Source organism: Vulpes lagopus, chromosome 15, assembly GCF_018345385.1.
Source record: "Vulpes lagopus strain Blue_001 chromosome 15, ASM1834538v1, whole genome shotgun sequence".
Lineage (NCBI taxonomy): Eukaryota > Metazoa > Chordata > Mammalia > Carnivora > Canidae > Vulpes > Vulpes lagopus.
In genome coordinates, this window is record NC_054838.1 from 26,027,547 (window position 1) to 26,049,297 (window position 21,751).

Sequence of the window (21,751 nt, forward strand, 5' to 3'; positions counted from 1 at the left end):
CTATTGAGTATAAATGTATGGATATATATATTCTTGTTATATTCTTGTCTACAGTGAATGTTGAAATAAAAAATAATTTTAGCAAGAAATTATTTCAATATTATCTTTTTATGTTTCTATTTTATATGAGATTATTAGTCACTTTTGTCTTTTGAAAAAATTGATTCATCTCTGAGTTCTTTTTATTGGTTGGATTAATCTTATTTTGTACACCATTATTTTTTCTGCTTATATAGTTTGTTAGATGCTTAGTTTTGACCACATGGTTAAATAGTTGCTTTATGTTAGAGTTAGGAAACATATAATCCTCATGCTCTTGTTTGTCTTCTTTGAAGCATTGGACTCTGAAAGGTTGAAAGTAGAGGAAAAAAATAGCCTCTACTTCTAGACTGCTTATCTCCCTGGTTTCTGTAGTGGGAAAGATGAACTGCTTTTGATAATTCTGTGGGTCACATGAGTGGTTTAGACTTTCTCTGAATTGGTTTACTGACCTATCCATTTTCTTTTTTCTCCTGCTCTACTGGTTCGTTTTTGAGGAGTATTTTCTCCCCATTGCTGGCTGAATTATTCAAGTAGTAAGCATGCAGTTCTTAGTCCTTAGCCAGAGCACAGGGTAATCAGATATGGTCAATGGGTTACTGGAGTGAATAATGTCTCCATAAGGCAGATGCTAACTTTTGTGAAGAATTTTTTTAAAGGTAAGTAAACTTTGAGGACCTAATTGTTTTTGAAAGGATGTATCTTTAAAGTCTCTTTTATTATCTTTATGCCATGAACTTAAAATATAATGCACTTAGTTAAAACTAGAACATTTCACGGGGCACCTGGGTGGCGCAGTTGGTTAAGTATCTGCTTTTGGCTCAGGTCATGATCCCGGGGTCCTGGGATCAAGCCCCATGTTGGGCTTTCCTGCTCATTGAGGAGCCTGCTTCTCCTTCTGTCCCTCCTCCCTGCTCATGCTTTCTCTCTCCCTCAAATAAATAAATTAAATCTTAAAAAAAAAAAAAAAAACTAGAACATTTCATTTAAATCTATTTGGCTATGCATTGCATCATGAGCTAAATGTTGGACTGGCCTTATCCCTCCCCCTTTGAAAATCTACTTATTTTTAAAGCTTATATTTACCTAGAAAGTTTGATATATATTCTGTCACACTGCAGAAGCAACAGACTGTTCTTTAAAATTTTTTTTCCTATTAGATTGTAAAGTCTTTCAAGATGGATCTGTTTGTTTAGTTTAACTCTCTACTGCATGTAAGATACAATCATCCCTACTGATGTCTGGGGTATATGTTCCATGACCCCCAGTGGATGCCTGAAACTGTGGATGGTACCAAATTCTGTATATAGTGCGGGTTTTTTTTCCCTGCGCATACATACTTATGATAAAGCTTAATTTATAAATCAGGCACAGTAAGAGATTAACAATGATAACTAATAATAAAATAGAACAATTTTAACAGTATACTATAACAAAAGTTCTGTGAACGTGGTCTCTTAAAATATCTCATTGTACTGTACTCTTCCTTTTCGTGATAATGTGAAATGATAAAATACCTATGTGATGAGATGAAGTCAGGTCAGTAGGCACGGTGATGTAGCGTTAGGCTACTATTGATCTGATGATATATCAGAAGGAGGATCATTTACTTCCAGACTGAAACTGCAGAAAGAGAAATCATGGATGGGAAGGGAGTAGAGGCAGTTTGTAGTATCTTGGATATAGGTTTTCATTGAATGCTGATTGAATTGATTGGTTGGTCATTTAGTTTCAGAGCTCCTCCTTTTAAGATAAATGACTTGCATAGGGATGTATAGCTAGCTTACAATAGAGCTAGATATGTTTTAAGATTTCTAGTGTTCTAAAAAAAAAAGATTTCTAGTGTTCTTTTTCTCCAATATTTGTTCTTTTTTTCTTATTCCTCTGAAATATTACTGTGTAATCTTTGAGGAAATGCCTGCTTTTGGCAGGTGCTGATGTGCCTATTTCTAGAGCCATAAAACAAATATGATATCTCATAGTACATCTTTAAGAGAAGGTAAGCTATATGGTACTAAGAAGGAAAAACTCTCAAAACAATAAATTGTCATTTTGACTGCCTGAGGGAAGAACAATTAGCTGTTGCTGAAAATCTAAAAATGTTAAACCTGGTTGTTTTCTTCTTTTGCCATTTGCAACTATTCAGACAAGGTTGGGAGCAACTTTATCAACTTACGGCTTTTCAAAGAAAATAACCTTTGGGAAATTCAATGCCTAATCAAATGTAATTATAATAGTAGGCTATTAAGTGATTTCTGCAATGTGCTATCTTTCCTTGTCTCTTTGATTTGTGAGGAGAGAGGATCAGTAAGTAGTTATAAGATTATTGTATTAGTATAATAGTTTTCATGTTTTAGAGAATAGTTTAAAATCATTTCAGTGCTACCTATGAAAGCCAAACTAGGGAATTTTATAGAACAGTTGCAACTCTTGTTACAAAACTCTTAAAAATAAAAAAAAACATTTTATTTTGTAAAAATATCTGATTAGTGAAGCTTTTAATAAATTTTTAAAAATTTCCTGCTTATAAAAGTGAGCAGAATTGTAAAAAGGGAAGAAGTTCAGGTAATGAAAAGATTTAAAGAAGAAAGGGAAGATTACCAGTAATCCTGCCATCTAATAATCACATTAAATGTTTAAGCTTAAGATTTTTCACAAAATAATTTGGAATTGCACTATACAAGCCATTTTTACTGTTTGTTTTATTCAGCATATCATGTGAAACTTTCCATATCAATAAATTTAAATTTATGCCAATATTTTTTTAAGATTTTATTTATTTATTTGACAGAGAGAGAGAGCACACAAGCAGGGAGAGCAGCAGGCAGAGGGAGAGGGAGAAGCAGGCTCCCAGCTGAGCAGGGAACCCACTGCTCGATCCCAGGACTCTGGGATCATGACCAGAGCCGAAGGGAGATGCTTAACCGACTGAGCCAACCAGGTGCCCCTTCGTTAACGTTTTTAATGATTATATAGAAAGAGAGAAAATATCTCTATAATATATCACATGCATGCCGATATTTTCCTTAAAGCCAAAACCATTCAAGAATGAGAAACAACTTTTAAAAATGATATTAAAAAGATTCCACAATTTTGGAAAAATTTCCCTGATTTTTAAAATTTCTCGTCTCTTGCTGAATTGTCTGAAGATTCACAGGTAATCTGCTTTCAGTGGAATTGCAAGCTTGGTTATATTTTTCTGGATACAAATGGGAGTTTAAAGTCTCATTTGCTGCTTCTTACATCTAAGACTCATTTTTTTTGTTTATCTTAAACTGAAAAAAAAATGCATGTGTTCTAAAGGTCACAATAAAGATGTGTGGATATTTTACGCTATGCTGAACGACATTATTAGCTAGCTGAGTTCAGATTTTGGCTCTGCATGTGAATTTGGGCAAGTTTGTTAGTCTCTCTATGTTTTAGTTCTTCATCTGTAAAATAGACATCATAGTACCTAGCTTATAGGGTTATTGTGAAATAGTGCCTGGCACATCCATGTATAAGGATAATTATTATTTAAAATTTGAAATTCTGAAAAATCTAGCACAAAGTAACCACCTCCCCCCCATTGCTGCCATTTGTTTGTTTATTTGAGTAAGCAGTAACTGACTCTCAAAAAGTCAGTTGGAAGCCAGAAAATTAGTGGTATGAACCAAATGAATTGAAATTTTCTTGAACTTTGGACAGTGAAGAAGGCCTGTCTTTGTCTTTTCATAATTGATGACTTAGAGATCTTTCTTTCTGCTTCTCATATGTGAGTTCCCTCCTGTTCATTTAGTCTCTTAGCTTGGCAACTAAACATATGACTTTTAGATTATCTGCTGGTTCAATTTATGTGTAAACTTAAATGCCTGCAATTAATTTTATATGCATTTCTGCATAATGTGTGTAATTTAAAACCTATATTGAAGTAATTTTAAACACCATATTACATAAAGGAATAAATTTGTAAAATATTCTCTTGGCATAAATATTTATATGTGCCTAGTTCTAAACATAATATTTAAATTGAAAGGTATTTGAGAATTAAAGTGAAGGGAGAACAGTATCATCAATATATATCTTTAAAATTTAGTAAGAATCACAAGAGCAAATCAATTGCTTTGGTGTTATTTATGAGATTGCTCAAGTAAAAATCAGGGCTTCAGCCTTGTATGCAGGAGATCATTTGCTATGATTTGGGATGCTGTGAAATGGAAACTGCAGGTAGTCCTAGTTTACCCAAAACTGTGTGGGGGGCAGCCCCGGTGGCGCAGTGGTTTGGCGCCGCCTGCAGCCTGGGGTGTGATCCTGGAGACCTGGGATTGAGTCCCACATCGGGCTCCCTGCGTGGAGCCTGCTTCTCCCTCTGTCTGTGTCTCTGCCCCTCTCTCTCTGTGTCTATGAATAAATAAATATAATCTTAAAAAAAAAAAAAGAAAGCTCTGTGTGTGTGTGTGTGTGTGTGTGTGTGTGTGGCAGCATCAGCAATAATCACCAGTTAGACCCTTTAGAAGTGGTAACTCTTAGTATTAAATGGGAGTCTAGGAACCAGCTAGAAGATACAAAGCATTGGCTGCTCTAGATACCAAAGTACATTAAAATGTTCTGACACTATTTCATCATGCTTGAAGTAATGGTTCTCAAGCAGCGGTATTATACTCCTGCTTTATCAGTTTGTATTTCTTTCATAACCTCTGTAAGAATTTAAAATATTTTTAACCTACTATTATAGAATAAGCCCTAGACATGAACAAAAATGTGTTCAACCCATTTATTGAGATGGTGATATTTAGTGGGTACAACTTTATGGGCTATAGTGTATGATTTGTTAGATTGTTAAAAATATGTTGAAAATAAAGATTCCCATTACCACCTTTGTGAGTCTTTGGGGTCTTGGGCCCTAGTTTGAGACCCTTTGGCCCAGAGATAATTAAAGAATGTAGAAAATGAGTTAAATGTGTGTAACTCATATAATTTGCTGAATGTTTTTGTATATCATCCATTATCATATTTTATAGCAAAAATTTGTTGTCAGATGTTGGTAGGAGGCAGGTGAATGAAATACCAAGAAATTGTATTGCCCTACAACTGCCACAAACTATTTCTATAGTCTATCATTGGTCAGTGGACTGTTGTACCATTTAGATAAGAAAACGAAGAAATTATGGATGAATGAGCTTCTTCTCTTTTAAGTGCCATCAGGCAGCACTCCTCCCACCAGCCCTGTGTTCATGTCAAGTTCATTGGTTAACTTTTGTTGTTGGAATTGAGAGAAGCTCCCCCAAAGCATGGGGGCCAGTATGGTCACCATAACAATACAGTTTGTATCATAGAGAATATTTATTGGAAGGACCTTTTAAAAATTGTTTAGCCCAACCTTATTATTCACCTCAATTGCATTCTACTAGAATGTAAGCCCAATGCAAAAAACTTTGTCGTTTTTGATCAGGGCTATGTCCTCCAGGATAAAAATATGCCTGACACATAGACTTTAGTGCTCTGTAATTATTTGTGCAACTGAACTTTCTGAACACAGATCCTAGTCTAGAACTCTAGCAGGAGAGGGGAAATCAAGGATGAATGGGACACAGTTCCATGATCCCCTTCAAAAGAAGCTCCTGGTGTCTGAGGGCGAAGAGATTTGAAAACAAGTAACTTGATGCAAGTAATTTATTTTAAAAATCCATGATAGAAGTACTTTCTGGATGTTATGAAATATACTTGAAAATATTTCATTTGAAACAGTGTGATACGTATAGGTGTTTTATTTTCATCTCTAAGCTTGGCTCGTTAACATTTGAAGTACTCATAGGAAATACACATTTTGGAGTGGTTATGTAGTACTCAAAAGACTATAATCAGAACCTTCACTTCATAGGCTCTGATATGCCCTTCTGTTATTTCTATAATCATCCAGCACCTGAGGCTTGTTAACTACATAACAGATGTTAGAAATGATTTCTAAATTTTTAATTTTTGTCATATTAAACAAATATAAAAATGGAAAGAACAATAAAATGAATGCCTATATACTGAATACCTAGATTCTACAATTTTGAAGTTAATGAATTTTTCATGGTGAAATGAGTATTGTTCAAGACATGTGAGTTAGCTACAAATATTGTACAGGCATTTTTGCCCTTGCATGAGTAGGGTTTAAGAATCTAATGAGCTCAGTAGCCCGTTCCATTTATGGAATATTGCCCCGCGGCTAGGAATTTTGTTTGGCTCTGTGTTTAGCTGTTAGTGGAAAATTCATTTACCTGATTCTGACCAGAAGATCAGTTGAGTCCTGCTACTAGAATATTGCCTTGACTGAACCTGTCATTGCAAGACATTTATTGTAGTATCTAAGAGGGTAGAAAGCTAGCTGGAACTTCATGATACTTACAGAATAGATTATATGGCACTTAAAGTTTTTAAATGCTATAAAATATATGTAACATAAAATTTGCCATTTTAACCATTTTAAAGTGTACACTTCAGTATCCTTAAGTATATTCACAGTGCAACCATCAGTGCTATCTTTTTCTAAAATTTTTTCATTACTCCAAACACAAACTCTACCCATTAATCAATAGCTTCCCATTTCTCCATCCCCCTAACCCCTGGTAACCTCTAACCTGGCTTCCTATTTCTCTAGGTTTGCCTATTCTAGTTATGTAAATGGAATCACAAAATATTTATCCTTTTGGTCTGGCTTATCTCACATAGCATAATGTTTTTAAGAGCTTGTCTACACTGTTGTATGTTTTAGTACTTCATTTCTTCTTACCCTAGGGGCTGAGTAATATGCCATTGTATGGACATATCACATCTTATTTATCCATTCATCTCTTGAACACTTGGGTTGGTCTCACTTTTTTGGCAGTTGTGAATAATGCTGCAGTAACAGTACAAGTATTTGTTTTTGAGTTTTTGTTTTCAGGTTTTTTTTTTTTTTTTTTTTTTTTTGGTATATACCTAGGAGTAGCATTACTGGGTCATATAGATAATTGCATGTTTAATTTTTTGAGAAATTGTCAGATTTTTCCACAGCAGCTGCACCATTTTACATTCCTAACAGCAATGTTTGAGAGCTCCAATTTCTCCAACTTCTTGTTGGCACTTGTTATTTTCTTTTTTCTTTAAAAATGTTTTTATGATTGTCATTCTAATAGATATCCCATAATGATTTTGATTTGCATTTCCCTAATGAGTAATGATGTTGGGCACCTTGTCTTGTGCTTATTGATAATCTCTTCTTTGGAGAAATATCTATTCAAGTCCTTTGCTTAATTTTGAATTGGGTTATCTTTTTGTTGACTTGTAGGAGCTCTTTATGTATTTTGATATTAAATCCTTATCAGTTATATGACTTGCAAATATTTTCTCCCACTCTGTAGGTTGTCTTTTTACTTTATTGATAATGTCCTTTGTACAAAGTTTTTAATTTGGATGGAGTCCAGTGTATCTCTTTTTTCTGTTTGGCTTTTTACTCAGCATAATTATGTTGAGATGTGTTCACTTTGTTGCATGTATCAATGCAATACTACTTGGCAATATTTTTTTATTGCCAAGTAGTATTTCATTGTAGAAATATGTCACAATCTGTTTACCTTCCATGCCATTGATAGACATTTGGGTTATTTCCAGTTCTTGGCCATTGCAAATAAAGCTGCTATGAACATTCATGTATGCCATTGTATAGATATTTCTTTTTCTCTTAGGTAAGTATTTAGATGTAAAATGGCTGGATCATATGGTGGATGTGTGTTTTGGTTTTTTAAAAACTGCCAAACTTTTCCAAAGTGGCTTTACTATTTTAGTTCCTGCCAATAGTGTATGAAAGTTCTGGTTTCCCTTGATCTTCACCAACATTTGATATGGTTAGTCTTTTTAATTTTAGCAATTCTAATTGGTGTGTAGTGGTATCTCATTGTGGTTTTAAAATTTGCATTTCCCTAACAACTAATGATGTTGAACATCTTTTCATGTGTTTAGCTGCTTTCTATATATATATATATATTTTTTTTTTGGTTTAATGTCTGTTCAGATCTTTTGCCTTGTTTTTAACGTTGGTCATGTACTTTCTTGCTGTTGAATTTTAAGTGATCTTTGTATATTCTAAAAGCAAATCTTTTATCAGATATATGCTTTGCACATGTTTTTCTCCCAGGCTGTGTCAGTGTTTTCATTCTCTTAGAGTCTCTTGAAGAGCAGGAGCTTTTAACTTTCATAAAAGACAATTTATAAGTTTTCTTTCTTTGTAGATTGTACTTTGGTATTATATTTAAGAATTTTTTGGCCAGCCCAAGTTCACAGAGATTTTCTCCTATGTTTTCTCCAGGAAGTTTCACAGTTTTAGGCTTTACGTTTAGGTCTATGATCCATTTCAAGTGAATTTTTATACGTATTGTGAGTATAGATCCAAGCTCCTTTTTGTGCATATGGATATTAAGTTCCGGTTCTGTCTGTTGAAAAAACTATCCTTTCTCCTCCGGATTGCCTTTGCACCTTTGTCAAAAATCAGTTTTCTATATATTTGTTGATTTACTTCTAAACTCAATTTTCAATCTCTACCATTGATAATTTTTTACCAATACCATGCTGTTTTGATTGATTATTGTAGCTTTATAACAAGTCTTGAAATCTAACAGTGTCAATTCTCCAGATTGTTCTTTTTCAAAGTTATTTTGGCTATTCTTCCTTCTCTATATATGCATCTGAATTTTAGTATCAGCCTGTCAATTCCTACAAAAAAAGCCTTCTGGGATTTTGATTGGGATTGCATTGAATCTATAGATCAATTTGGGGGGAATTGGCATCTCAATAATATTGAGTCTTCAGATCCATTAACATGATATATCCTGTTTTTTTTTAGATCTTCTTTAATTTCTGTCAACAATGCTTGTGGTTTTCAGTTTCCACATCTTTTGTCAGATTTATCTTAAGTATTTCACATTTTTATGTTATCTTAAATGATATTTTAAAATTTTCATTTTCGATTGTTCATGCGAGTAAATGAAAATATAATTAATTTTTATATTTTGCTATTCTACCCTATAATCTTGCTAAAATTCATTTAGTAGTTCTGGTAGTTTTTTTGTAGATTCTAGTGGGTGTTCTACATGGAGGATTATGTTGTTTGTGAATAATGAATGCTATTACTGGAGGCCATTACAAATAAAGCAATTACAATTATAGCTTTCAAGGATTGCTATAAGGCTAGTCATTAAGGCAATATAGTATTGGCCTAAGGAAAAGACATATAGACCAGTGGAATAGAATAGAATATAGTCCTGGAATAAACCCACTCATATATAGTCAACTGATGTTCATAAAGGCACAAAAGTAATTCACTGGCAAAAGAATGGCCTTTTCATCAGTGGTGCTGGAACACATTGAGTATCCTGTGAATCTATAAAAGTGAATCTTGATCTCTATACAGTATATAGAAAATTAGTTCAAAACAGGTCATAGACTAAATTTAAAAGCTAAAACTATGCAGAAGAAAACATAGAAGAAAAATCATTTTTGACCTTAGGGTAGGCAAAGATCTTCTAGACAGGAACACAAAAAATCCTAATCACAGAAGAAAAAATTGGTACATTGGACTTTATCAGAGTTAAAATTTTTCACTTATTAATTAGGGAAATAAACAGCCAAAACAAGTGTGAGAAAACAGTCTCAAAATGTGTCTCTAACCATGGACTTATGTCCAGAATTTGTAAAGAACTCTTGCACCTACCAAGTAATAAGGTAAAAAAAAAAAAAAAAAAAAAAAAGAGTGAAAAGTTTGACTAGACAGTTCACAAAAGAAGATATACTTCTAAGCACATGAAAAAATGCTCAACATAATTAGCTAGCAGGGAAATTGTTATTAAGGCCACAATGGGATAGCCCCTAAATCCTCTAGGATGGCTAAAATTAAAAGGCTAACAATCCAAGAGTGAGAATAAATATGAGACTGTGAATCAGCTAAAACTCTCATGCATTGCCAGTGGGAGTATAAAATTGTATGACCATGATGGGAAACATTTTGACAATTGCTTTATAATTTTAAACATATACTTACTATATGACCCAGCAATTCCACTTGTAGCTGTTTAGCCAAGCAAAATAAAACATCTGTCCACAAAAAGACATAAATGTTTTTAGCAGCTTTATTCATAATATCCCCAAACTAAATACAGCACAAATGTCCAACTCTTGAGTGGATAAACAAATTTTGGTGCCCCCTTCACTTCAAAACTAGTGAAGGGGACACCTGAGTGGCTCAGTTGGTTACATGGCTGACTTTGGCTCAGGTCATGATATCAGCATCAGGTTCCTGGTAGGAACCTGGCAGGTTCCCTCGAAGCAGGCTCCCTGCTCTCCACCACACTTGTGCACGCTCACGCACTCTCTGTCTCAAATAAATAAATAACATCTTAAAAAAAAAACCAAAACTAGTGAAAACATGTTATCTTCAGGAAAAAATTACCCGGGATTTCTTGGTAGTGTGACTGGGTATGAGATGAATGTACAGAAGTCAATAGTTTTTCTCTAATAATTAGCATCTAAGAATGAAAGCAGTAAAAATCATTCCACTTATAATAGTGGGCAGCTTCACTTTGGTGCAGCCTGAGACCTTATTTAGCTCCTACTGCCTGCCTCTTGATGTTAGCATTAGGGCTTCTCTGTTAGTGCGGTGGCAGTGCCTACCATGGGAACTTCCTCAAGTTGTACAAGCCAGTGTGAAGGGTATTTAACACCCTGTGAAGCAAACTTTCATCAAAGAGAGAAGTCAGTAGATTTGTGCTTCCCTTTTTCTCACCTCAGACTCAGTCTTGAGATGCATTTCATGTAGTTTCTCATATTGTCCTCTGTAGCCAATTACTGGACTGTCACACCACTTTTATTGGCTTTTTACCTCATTGTGTTACTCTGTCCTCAACTCCTGCTCCCAAATAAGATATTAATGCATGAGCTTCTTCTCAGACTCTGTTCAGCTCCCCCATAGCAAAGAATCATGTGGCCCAAAGGTAGCTGAGTTTGTGAAGCCCTGGTATCTGAAGCCAGTGGTTTGCTTTAAAATCAAAGCCCTTTAGTATTCAATCTCTGTGACTTTTAGCTGCTGAGTGTTAATTTTTGTGTCTATAAAATGATAATGATGGATATACACAGAACCCTTAATGTTTAAGTGAGGATAGCTCTATAAACGTAGTGCCTGGCACAAAAAAGAATTCAGTACAGTGCAGCTTTTTCAAGTTTATGTGCTATTTTTGGACACTCCCTGAGGCATTTTCCCTGAATATGAAACCTCTTTCTTAGGGACCAAGTTTTCAAGTCCTTATTAAAAACTATCAAAAAGGACAAAAAAAAACCAAAACAAAACTTCTGCAGAACCTAGTATAGAGAAGACACAAACATGATTCATGTGAAGATATATTTATTTTTTAAAATATTTTATTTATTTATTTATTTATTTATTTATTTATTTATTTATTTATTTATTAATGAGAGACACAAAGTGAGAGGCAGAGACACAGGCCGAGGGAGAAGCAGGGAGCCCGATGCGGGACTCGATCCTGGGTCCCCAGGACCACACCCCAGGCCGAAGGCAGCGCCAAACCACTAAGCCACCCGGGCTGCCCTCATGTGAAGATTTAAATGCATATATGGGTTTTTCAATTTTGTTAATTTTTAGCTGTGATAAGATTATAGTGTGTTAGAGACTCAACGTTGCAATGGCAAGGTGGTTTCACCAGCCATAGTTGTTGTTAAAGTTCATTGTCAAAAATTTTGAGAGCAACAATAAACAGTATTAGGGGCAGGAAGATACATTTTAAAACACTAAAAAGACCAGAGGGCATAGTATGTAAATGCTAGTAAGCACTAAACAAAATGACGCTAAATATATAAAATAGGAAATGTAATGGTTTTTTTAAAAATAGCAACATCTGTGTGTGTGTCTCTGTTGTTGTTGTTGAATTTAGGAGGTTTAGTAGCAATCCCTGGCCACCACCTAATGTCTGACAGTAGTATACACACCCATGCCCTCAGTTGTGACAACCAAGGCGTCTTCAGTCATTGTTAGATGTACTTGGGAAGTAAAATCATCTTCGGGTGAGAACTACTGAGATAAGCCTAGATTTGATTTCTGTGGCTCTGTGAATTTGAACACATTACCTAATTCCAAAAACTTACTTTTCTCAAATGGGATAATGTATGGTTAGTGCTTAGCTCAGCACCTGACACAATAAGTGATAGCAATTCTTTTTTTTTTTTTTAATTTTTTTTTATTATTATTTATTTATGATAGTCACAGAGAGAGAGAGAGAGAGAGAGGCAGAGACACAGGCAGAGGGAGAAGCAGGCTCCATGCACCGGAAGCCCAATGTGGGATTCGATCCTGGGTCTCCAGGATCGCGCCCTGGGCCAAAGGCAGGCGCCGAACCGCTGCACCACCCAGGGATCCCCAGTGATAGCAATTCTTACAATGCTAAAACTTGTTCTCTTTTTGCTGCTCTGCCTCTCTATATTCTAGAAATGACATGCCCTTTTGTGTAGCCTGTGGTCAAACCATGTATTTTAACCCACCCTCTGGACCACAAGATAATAGCATAAATTGCAGAACATTAGAACTGTAATATTTTTTTCAGTTGGCTATAGGATGAGGACCTGTCTTGCCTAACTCAGCTTCTTGGCCTTTCGTGGCTTACATCTTGGCTCTTTGCCTGACTTAATGCAACTATATCTGGTTTATGGGAATAAGGAAAGTTTAGGTTCAGCCTTTTTTGGCTCAGTGAATAAATCTTATTTTTTGATTATGTATATTAACATAACTTTTATCATTTTATACTGCTCAAGAATGCAGAGCATTTAAATATTAAGCCTTGCAGCATATGTACAGGAAGAGCCAAGTAAAAGCATTAAAAAGTAATTAAAAGTTAAGAGGGCTTTGTATCTAATAAGAAAAATAAACTGCCGTGTGATCTGTTTGTTCTGATAGACTACTGAGTTAAAGATGTTTTGAAGTCTGCTGTTGCCTAAAACTCTTCTTTCTGGTGTGATTTGTATTTTTAGCTGAGAGAGGAAAAGTTACAAGAGGAGAAAACCTCTGAAGATCAAATCCACAAGCTGTTATCAGAGGATACGGAAACAGGCAAAAGGAAAATGGATGACCAGAAAAAGAGAGATGAGCCATTAGTACTGAAGACAGATCTGGAACATGTAAGTAGATCATCGTTTTGTTGGACATCTGGCTTAAATCAGTCATTAGCACAGGTGACATGGATATAAAAATTTATGTTGGTGAGCTATGAAACCAGTAACAGTCACTGACTGTGTAGTCTTAAGTGTAGTGAAGAACTTAGCATCCAGATGAGAGCTGGAGAAAATAATTCACAAATGGGACAATAGACTTGGGTGGAAAGAGTAAAGGAACAGTTGGAGGGAAAAGGTGACTGAGTGGAAATACCTAGTGTAGAACACTACTTGTGGAAATTTTATACATATGTTGTCATTTTGACTTGTGTTATTTGATGTTTGAGTTTTTTACATCTTATATCCTCAAGTAGGTTTCCTTAAAGCTTGTATTTGATTTCCCTTTATTCTTTTAAATGCCTTAAGCAGCACAGTGCTAGGTGTCAATAGATAGGTGTCAATATTATATTTCTTAGTTTAAACTAACCTGAATTAGACTTCTAATCTTGCCAAATCTTGCCTGAATTTTTTTCATTACTTATTTACCAAGCAAATTACTGGAAAAGATTGTAAGTGGTATATGTAATGTATATAAGAGAGCACTTTTGGAAGGCCCACTGGATGCTCAAATGGATAATTTTAATTGAGTTTTTTTTTTCTTTAATACCTTGTATTGGATCAGACATTTTCTGTTGCTTGTTATGTGTACTTAAGATATCTTTAGAGTCATAATCTTTTAAAATAGTTTGTGATTTAAACTTGTTAGTATTTTGGGTGAACTTTCTAATTATCTGGGATTAATAAAGTTTTATATATAAGACAGACAACATAGAATAGTGGAAAACAACATCTCTGTACCAGGAGTCTGCCTCTTAAACCAGTCCCAGCATTGTAACTGTGCACTTTGGGCCAGGTTACTTAATTCACTGTGCTTTTGCTTTACTCTTTGCAAAGGCATTTTTCCTGAACTTCAGGAAATGAAATTATTTAAGCTTTCTTGAATTGGATGGCACTTGCTGCTGTCAACATGAATGTGCATTTTTGATCCCAGTTATAATAAAAATAATCATTGTATTTAATTCTTATTAAAAGTAATCACTTGAAAAAAAATAAAAAAAATAAAAGTAATCCCTTGCATTTTGGAGGGTTTCACCCTTCTAAAAGATTCAGTTTAACAAACATGAAATGCTTATGTACTCTTAACTGCTCTGTTCATTGGGAACTACAAAAGAAAAAAGACTGAAGAGCGTGCAGTTAAGCTAGGAAGGCAAGAGAGTAACATATGATAGTCTTGTGCATACGGTATGTTGTCTGACTAATAGGCCCAACTATGGTTTGTAATCTCTAAACTGCAGCTCTGCCTCTTCCCTCCCAACAGGACTGTCCTTTAGAGCCGTTAGGCAAAATGGCCCAGAAGGACCTTTCTCTTTAGGACAAACTGATCTTGACAAAGAGAGCTTTCCCTTCACTGTGGTCCTTTGATAGAAAGAACCTGCTGTTTTTAGCCTTGCCAGATCCAGGTTTCCTCCAGGAAATGATCTTTAGTATTAATTCATGTCAAGGCCAGGAAATTGCTCTAATTACTTTTTCTTTTGCCACCACCAGCTTTGACATAGAAATCAACTACATTTTGTAATTTTAAAAGGATTGTAATGTAATTGTAATTTTAAAAGAAATCAGGAAGTATAAATCCTCAGACTTTTTTTTCTTTGATAATAGCCAGTTTCACAATTTTTTTTTTTTTAAAGATTTTATTTACTCATGAGAGACACAGAAAGAGACTCAGAGACAGAGGCAGAGGGAGAGGCAGGCTCTCTGTGGGGAGCCTGATGCAGGACTCAATCCCAGGACTCCAGGATCACGACCTGAGCCAAAGGCAGATGCTCAACCACTGAGCCATCCAGGTGCCCCAAGTTTCACAAAATTTTATATGCAAAAACAGATTGAATAAAATCTGTCCTTATGAACACTGAAAGTTTTAGATTTTTGTGATTTTGCCTCTTTCTCTGTTTGCTTTTGTCTTTTTGGGGACTTTTAAATGGCTCTGATTTTGCCTTAAATATGTGTTTAAGGGTTTTTGGTATTGGAAAAATAATTTCATTTAGTTCAGCCAAGACTACATATGAATCAGGACCAAAGAGAGGCTCAGAGAGAGACTCAGTGGAAAGCGAGCTGAAGGATTGTATTTTATATAGAGAGCATTATGATTAGAGTTCGAACTAATCATTTTACTTTCCTGCCTCGAAGTAATCATTTTACTTTCCTGCCCCAAAAGACTTGGTAATTCCCCATTTCCTATGGGATTAAACTAGAATTCTTAACCCCAACATTCATTTCTTTAGTATTGTTCTAACTGATCTTCCCATCGTTGCTCATACCCCAGGATCCTAGAGAACAGAGCTATTTGCTTCCCCGCAAATATATAACTTTATGCTTTTCCTCCTTAGAGTCTTTGCTCTTGCATTTTCATCTAATTGAAATGTCACCCTGCTTACCTGTTGAAAGGCTATTCATCTGTCCATGCCCAGTTCAAAAGCTGTCACCTTCCTGGAACCCATAGGGATTCCTTACTTATTTCTTCATTCCTATTATCTACTCTCTCCCCTTCCAACTTTGTAGGTTTTACAGGATTTATTTTACTCTTCCTGATGTTATGGTTGCATATTTGTGTTTCTCTGCTAGATTTTAGAGTTGGTTGAGTAAGGGAAATGTGTCTTAGCTATTTAAAATCTCCCACAGTATCGTGTATATCACAGGTGTTTAATACATGTTAATCAAGTTGAACTCAAATGGAGGAAGGAAAGTACTTACTCTAGAAGAAGTTATTACCATCTCTTGTTATTAGTTTGGAGTGGAAATAAAATGGATATGACAACTCACTATAATTTGTTATGGTACAGTTAATATCAATAAGAGTGTGAATTGTTAGAAAATAATTTGATATAATAATTAGAGACATAGCAAAGAAAAGGTGAAAAATTGCTCATCATCCAACAACTTAGAGATAACCGTTATGAACATTTTGGTAACTATCCTTTGAGACTTCTTTTCTAAGTGCATATAAAGAAACTTCAAATGTAAATTGAAAGACTCAAAAAAGAATATCTAAAATAAAATGAAGGTAACTGAATGAGTATTCACAAGATGGAAAAAGTTGACTCTGGGGATATTTAGAAGCCCTTGCAGAGAAAGTGGCATTTAAGATGCCCCTGAAGGATAATACCCTCCAGTCCTATCCACGTTGAAGCAAATGGGGGTATTTGTCATTTCTAATGGCTGAGTAATATTCCATTGTGTATATAGACCACATCTTCCTTATCCATTCATCTTTCACTGGACACTGAGGCTCCTTCCACAGTTTGGCTATTGTGGATGGACATTGCTGGTATAAACATTGGGGTGCAGGTGTCCTGCCGTTTCACTGCATCTGTATCTTTGAGGTAAATCCATTGGCAAATCTAACCCCAATAAAAAAATACACAAAAAAGGTTGCTCCTGAAGGGCCAATGAGTACTTTTTAGGCAGAGAATATGGAATAGGGGTTTTAGGCAAAGGGAATAGCATGTCCAGGAGAGTAGACTTTGAAAGGCTGTGATGGTACATGTAGAGTAGAGAGTAATTTGTGTTAGAGCTCAAGGAGTTTCCTTTGTGGGAAACTGATGAGAGTAAAATTATGAAAGAAGGTGGGTCTAGTTTATGAAGATTATTGTATCATGCTGAGGTGTTTCTTATCCTGAAGTCACCAGCAATTAAGCTGGGGAGTAATAGGCTTATATCTGTGTGCTTGATAGTATGGTAGGAATAGAGGGAAGAAAGGCTAAAGAGAGCAAGACCAGTAAGTAGTTTATTGCAACAGTCCAGGCGAAAGAGGATGAGACTCTAAGGAAAGGCATTGACAGTGAGTATACATGGGAAGAGTTAGATCTGAAAGACATTTTAGGAGTAGAATGGGGTGGAACTAGCATGGAGGCAGCTTGGAGACGGACACTCTGGATTTAAGTACTGGTGTTTGCTACTTATTAACTCTACAGTCCTAGGCAAATTAACTATTCTGAGCCTCAGTTTGCCACCTGTAGAAGACAAATAATCTCTTCTTTGGGCTTGATATTAAGCATTAATATAATATCGCAAAGTATTGTGTGTATTCAAAACCTCCATACAATGTTATTATGACTTTGAGGAAAGAGAAAGGGAAGAGTCAAGAGATGACATTGAGGCTTCTAGCTGGATTGATAGCAGGGCTTAGAGAAGAAAATAGTGAATTGAATTTTGGATATATCAAGTTTGAGCTATGTTTGAGATACTCATATTGGGATCTCCAAAAGGCAGTTAGAAACATGGGTGCTCAGAGACAAATGACCTATAATAGCTGTGAAACAATAGCTATGGGAGATTCCATGGGCACACCAAATAGACAGTGTTGTCTCTCTTGTCTCCTACCAGTGTCCTGCACGCCTCTCAGATTCAGAGAATGAAGAACCTTCCCGAGGCAAGATGACGCAGACGCATCGCTCAGCATTTGTTTCCAAGAACAACTCCTACTCCTTAGCTTTCCTGGCAGGGTAAGAGACTGATACTGAATTCAGTTCAGGTTCTTTCGTTTTGGAGTATGAGACTAAAGGGCCTGGGGGGAGCAAAAGTATTTGTTGCAGCCACTTTGTGGGGAGGTGAGTGGGGGAATGATGTGGGAATTGGTTTTCACATATCCATTAGGAAAAAGGGGCTGATCTAAAAGTAATTTTTACCTATTTCTGGTGTCCTTGAAGTAGGATTATGCTAATTTCTGAGCTGCAGAGTGTGATCTTTCTATCCTGGGAGCGAAGGACAAAGACAGCTTCTGCTATTGATATCCATGGGATTCTCTCCTCTCCGTGGCCTTTTCTCTCTTAGTAGAAAGTTCTACTAAGGCCAGAGTTCATTTTATGTTCCATGCCTAGAAAGAACTAAAATATATCTCGAATAGGTTCTAAGACAGCAAACTGAAAAGTTTTTAAGACACTTGTTAAGGAATCTCTTGATCCTTTAGACTTCACAGGCTATAGGAGGAAAGAAGGGAGGAATTGGATGATGGAAGGAAAAAGAGAAGGAGAGAGGGAAGGAAAGAAGGGATACATAAATGGAAGGGAAGAAGAAATGGAGGAGGGATGGTAGGAAGGAATCATTCATTTAGCAGACATTTTATGAACAGTTAAGTGCCATGCTTTCTGTTTTAATATAAAACAAAAAGATATAATCTTATGCGATTTTGTTGTCTGGTTAAAGCTGGCATTGCTCACCCTTATATCTACGGTTCCTCTCCTTCCTAGTAGCACTATGAAGTAAATCTCTCTTTCTTTCTGTCCCTGTGGACATATACCTATTTATTTATTCTTTTATTTTAAGGCTTTTTATTGCCAATCACTAATAAATATGACCCAAAAGAGCTACCAACTTTAAGAATGTTATAAAGTATGAACTATTATGATCCCTGATGTAGTTTTTATATCTGAATCTTTTTTGTATGTGTTGTTTTGGAACAGTCTGATTTTCCTGTTGTTTCTGAAAGTAAAATTCACTAACTCCCCACTTTCCCTTAAATGCCTCCCCTTCTCTAGGTAATGGTAACTCCTTCTTCCAGGAAGGCTCTTTCCTAGAGTATTTATTCATTCATATGACATTTGTTTAGTGGTCACTGTATTGTAGCCACTTAGGTTTGATTGATGCAATCAGAACTCAATAAGTAAGATGTAAGCCAGTGTACTTTCCATTTATGGAAAAGATCAAACTCATACATCGTGCATATGAGCTTGAACTGCAGATGCCCTCTAAAGTTAAAAGTTTCAAGATTACTTAACTAAGAATTTTTCAGCGCTGATTGTATATATGGATTTCCCCCCATTTATAGCAGGCATATTTTAATGTTTATAAGAGAGGTCTGCTGAAGAGAGACAAAGATCATATCATTCATTCAATTAAGCCACAATAAATATTCCCTAAAACAAATAAATGTTGCTTTTAGGTAGTCTGTGATTAGTTAATTAATATAATTTGAAGTCACTTAGGAAAAAGAATTTTTTTTTAAAAATCCAAATGTAGGGGATCCCTGGGTGGCGCAGTGGTTTGGCGCTTGCCTTTGGCCCAGGGCGCGATCCTGGAGACCCGGGATCGAATCCCACATCAGGCTCCCGGTGCATGGATCCTGCTTCTCCCTCTGCCTATGTCTCTGCCTCTCTCTCTCTCTCTCTCTGTGACTATCATAAATAAATAAAAAAATTAAAAAAAAAATCCAAATATATAATGCCAAGGCCAAATTACCCCAATTAGTTATCACCAATTCTAGTCTCTACTTGTAATTCATTCTTTTAAAAGAGGTAGCAGGTAAATGTGTCATTACTTAGAAATGCCTAGCAAGGTACTTAGAAAATTCTTCTCTAACGGCTAAAAATGTAGCTTTTAAAATTAAAATTAAATTTTTTAAAAAAAGATTTATTTATTTGTTTGAGAGAGAGAGCCCGAGCAGGAGGGACAGTGGGAGAGGGAGAGAGAATCTCAACCAGACTCTGTGCTGAGCACAGAGTCTGATGCTGGGGCTCCATCCCATGACCCTGAGATCACAAGACCTAAGCCAAAACCAAGAGTCAGATGCCCAACTGACTGCGCCACCTAGGCGCCCCATGGTTTGCTTTTGATTATGTGTGGCTCTGTAATATCTATGTAATATATCTATGTAATATATCCTCTTTTCCTGCCCCTTGGCTCACTATTGGCTTTACTCTATATCTCCAAGCCATACAATGGGACTAATTTAAAGGAAAAGCTTCACTTAACATTTTACTATTAAGGAGTGTTTGCAATTTGTCTTACACATTTCTGGATTTCAGCATTCCTTCTTTCCAAATATCCAAGGCTGTGGACTGAGTTCAGTTATTAGTATAGTTATGAAAACAATTCATTGGATTTGGTTGGTAGGCTTATCTTTTTAAGACATAGTTTACTGATGTCATGGAAACCTTAGACTGGAAAATCGATTATGGTTAATACTATGAATTGCCTCTCTTATTTAGTCAACATGCTTTTTCCTTAGATAAGAAAATATTTAAATTTCAGTTCCAAAGGATACTTAGAAAAACAATATGGACTTGTTAGTGCTAAAATTGTTGCCAGGTGGACTGAGGAGACCCTTGGCCCTGAGGCCTCAACGCAGCCCATCTCAAAGATGTCACTGAAGGCTCTTGGTCTCCTTGCAAGAAAGAATTCAAGGATAGACTAGACACAACAGTTGAGTGGTGCAAGTAGGAGAGTTTATGAAAGTGAGAGTCCACTCTTGAGTTGTGAAAGCAGGCAAGCTTAGGGATTGCTGCACACCCTGGGGATTGGGTTTCTGTCTTTTATTGACAGTCGTTAACTAGAGGATGGAATATTTATTACTTGGGGAGGGTATTTCTTGGGAGCAGGGTTTCATACATTTTCTCCCTTACTTGATCAGAGTCTCTGGCCTTCTTTGTCTTGGGTCTGTTTGGTTTGATATGGCTTCTGTGGCTTTTGTTTTTGGAGCCCTGCCAGGGCAGGTGTCTAACTCTCCCTGATAGCGGTAGTGAGCGGTGACACACCTCCTCCTCTTGGTTGGCCTCCAGGTGTCCTATTAAAGTCTAAATAACTGCCTGCTCTAACACAATGAGATGTGGCTTATGAATATATTAAAAAATAATTAACATGGTGATGGTTGCACAACAGCGTGACTATAAACTTAAAACAGTTAAAATGATAACTTTTATGTTATATATATTTTACCACATTAAAAAAGTGTTAGCATTTTTAATAGTTTTGGGGTTTCAGATGCATTTCTTTCTATGTGTTAAGCAACAACAAAAGAAGAGGTTTTCTCTGTAAGTTGTTTTTCTAAAGAGAGGTCATACGTAATAACTTTGGAAGTTTTTACAACTGTATTTAAATCAAATCAATCTGCATTTGTTTTACTTACCTGCTTTATTAACTTTTCTTTTTTAAGCCTAAAGGCATGGGAGGTAAGAGTGAGTTAGGTCTGATCGGATGGTTATTTTGGAAGGAATCCATTAATCGATTCTGGCTATGAATCTTGCCAACAGCTCAATCTCTTTTATGTGAAAAAAATCAAAAGCAAAGAGGGCGGCTTTAAAGCACTGTTCATAAAATTTTATAGTCCTATTGAAAATGAAACTTCTTTCAAGTAGCAGAGTAATAGTTAATCCAAGATCATTTCTAAGTTAATCACAAAATACATGTTAATTGAAAAAAATTAACTTGAAACATAATATATATAATTGTAGTTAAAGTTTTATTTTTAAATATTGAGAAACTGGCTTGTTTGTTTAAATTTATTTCCCTTCATTTCTCATTCCCTTCTTCCCCACTAGAATTATTATTATTATTTTTTCCCCCACTAGAATTATACAAAAAACCTGGTTGCAAATTCTTCGAAAAGCTCAGGCTGGAAAACTTTCTCTATTGAGGTAGTGTAGTGTCTTTTCAAAAGGCCATGTGTCCATTTGAATTTTCCTCTTTGCTTTTGCTATCACGAAATTTAGGATTAGGACAGGGTTTC

At 35.7% G+C, this 21,751-nt stretch overlaps 1 protein-coding gene across 1 annotated transcript in view; it reads left to right on the plus strand.

The window, feature by feature from the left end:
* RNF169 (ring finger protein 169) overlaps nucleotides 1-21,751 on the plus strand; it is an 80,260-nt gene that overhangs the window by 38,902 nt on the left and 19,607 nt on the right. The window contains exons 3-4 of the mRNA XM_041729731.1: nucleotides 13,072-13,218; nucleotides 17,635-17,753. Coding sequence (XP_041585665.1) covers nucleotides 13,072-13,218; nucleotides 17,635-17,753 — 266 coding nt within the window. The remainder of the gene's footprint in view (nucleotides 1-13,071; nucleotides 13,219-17,634; nucleotides 17,754-21,751) is intronic.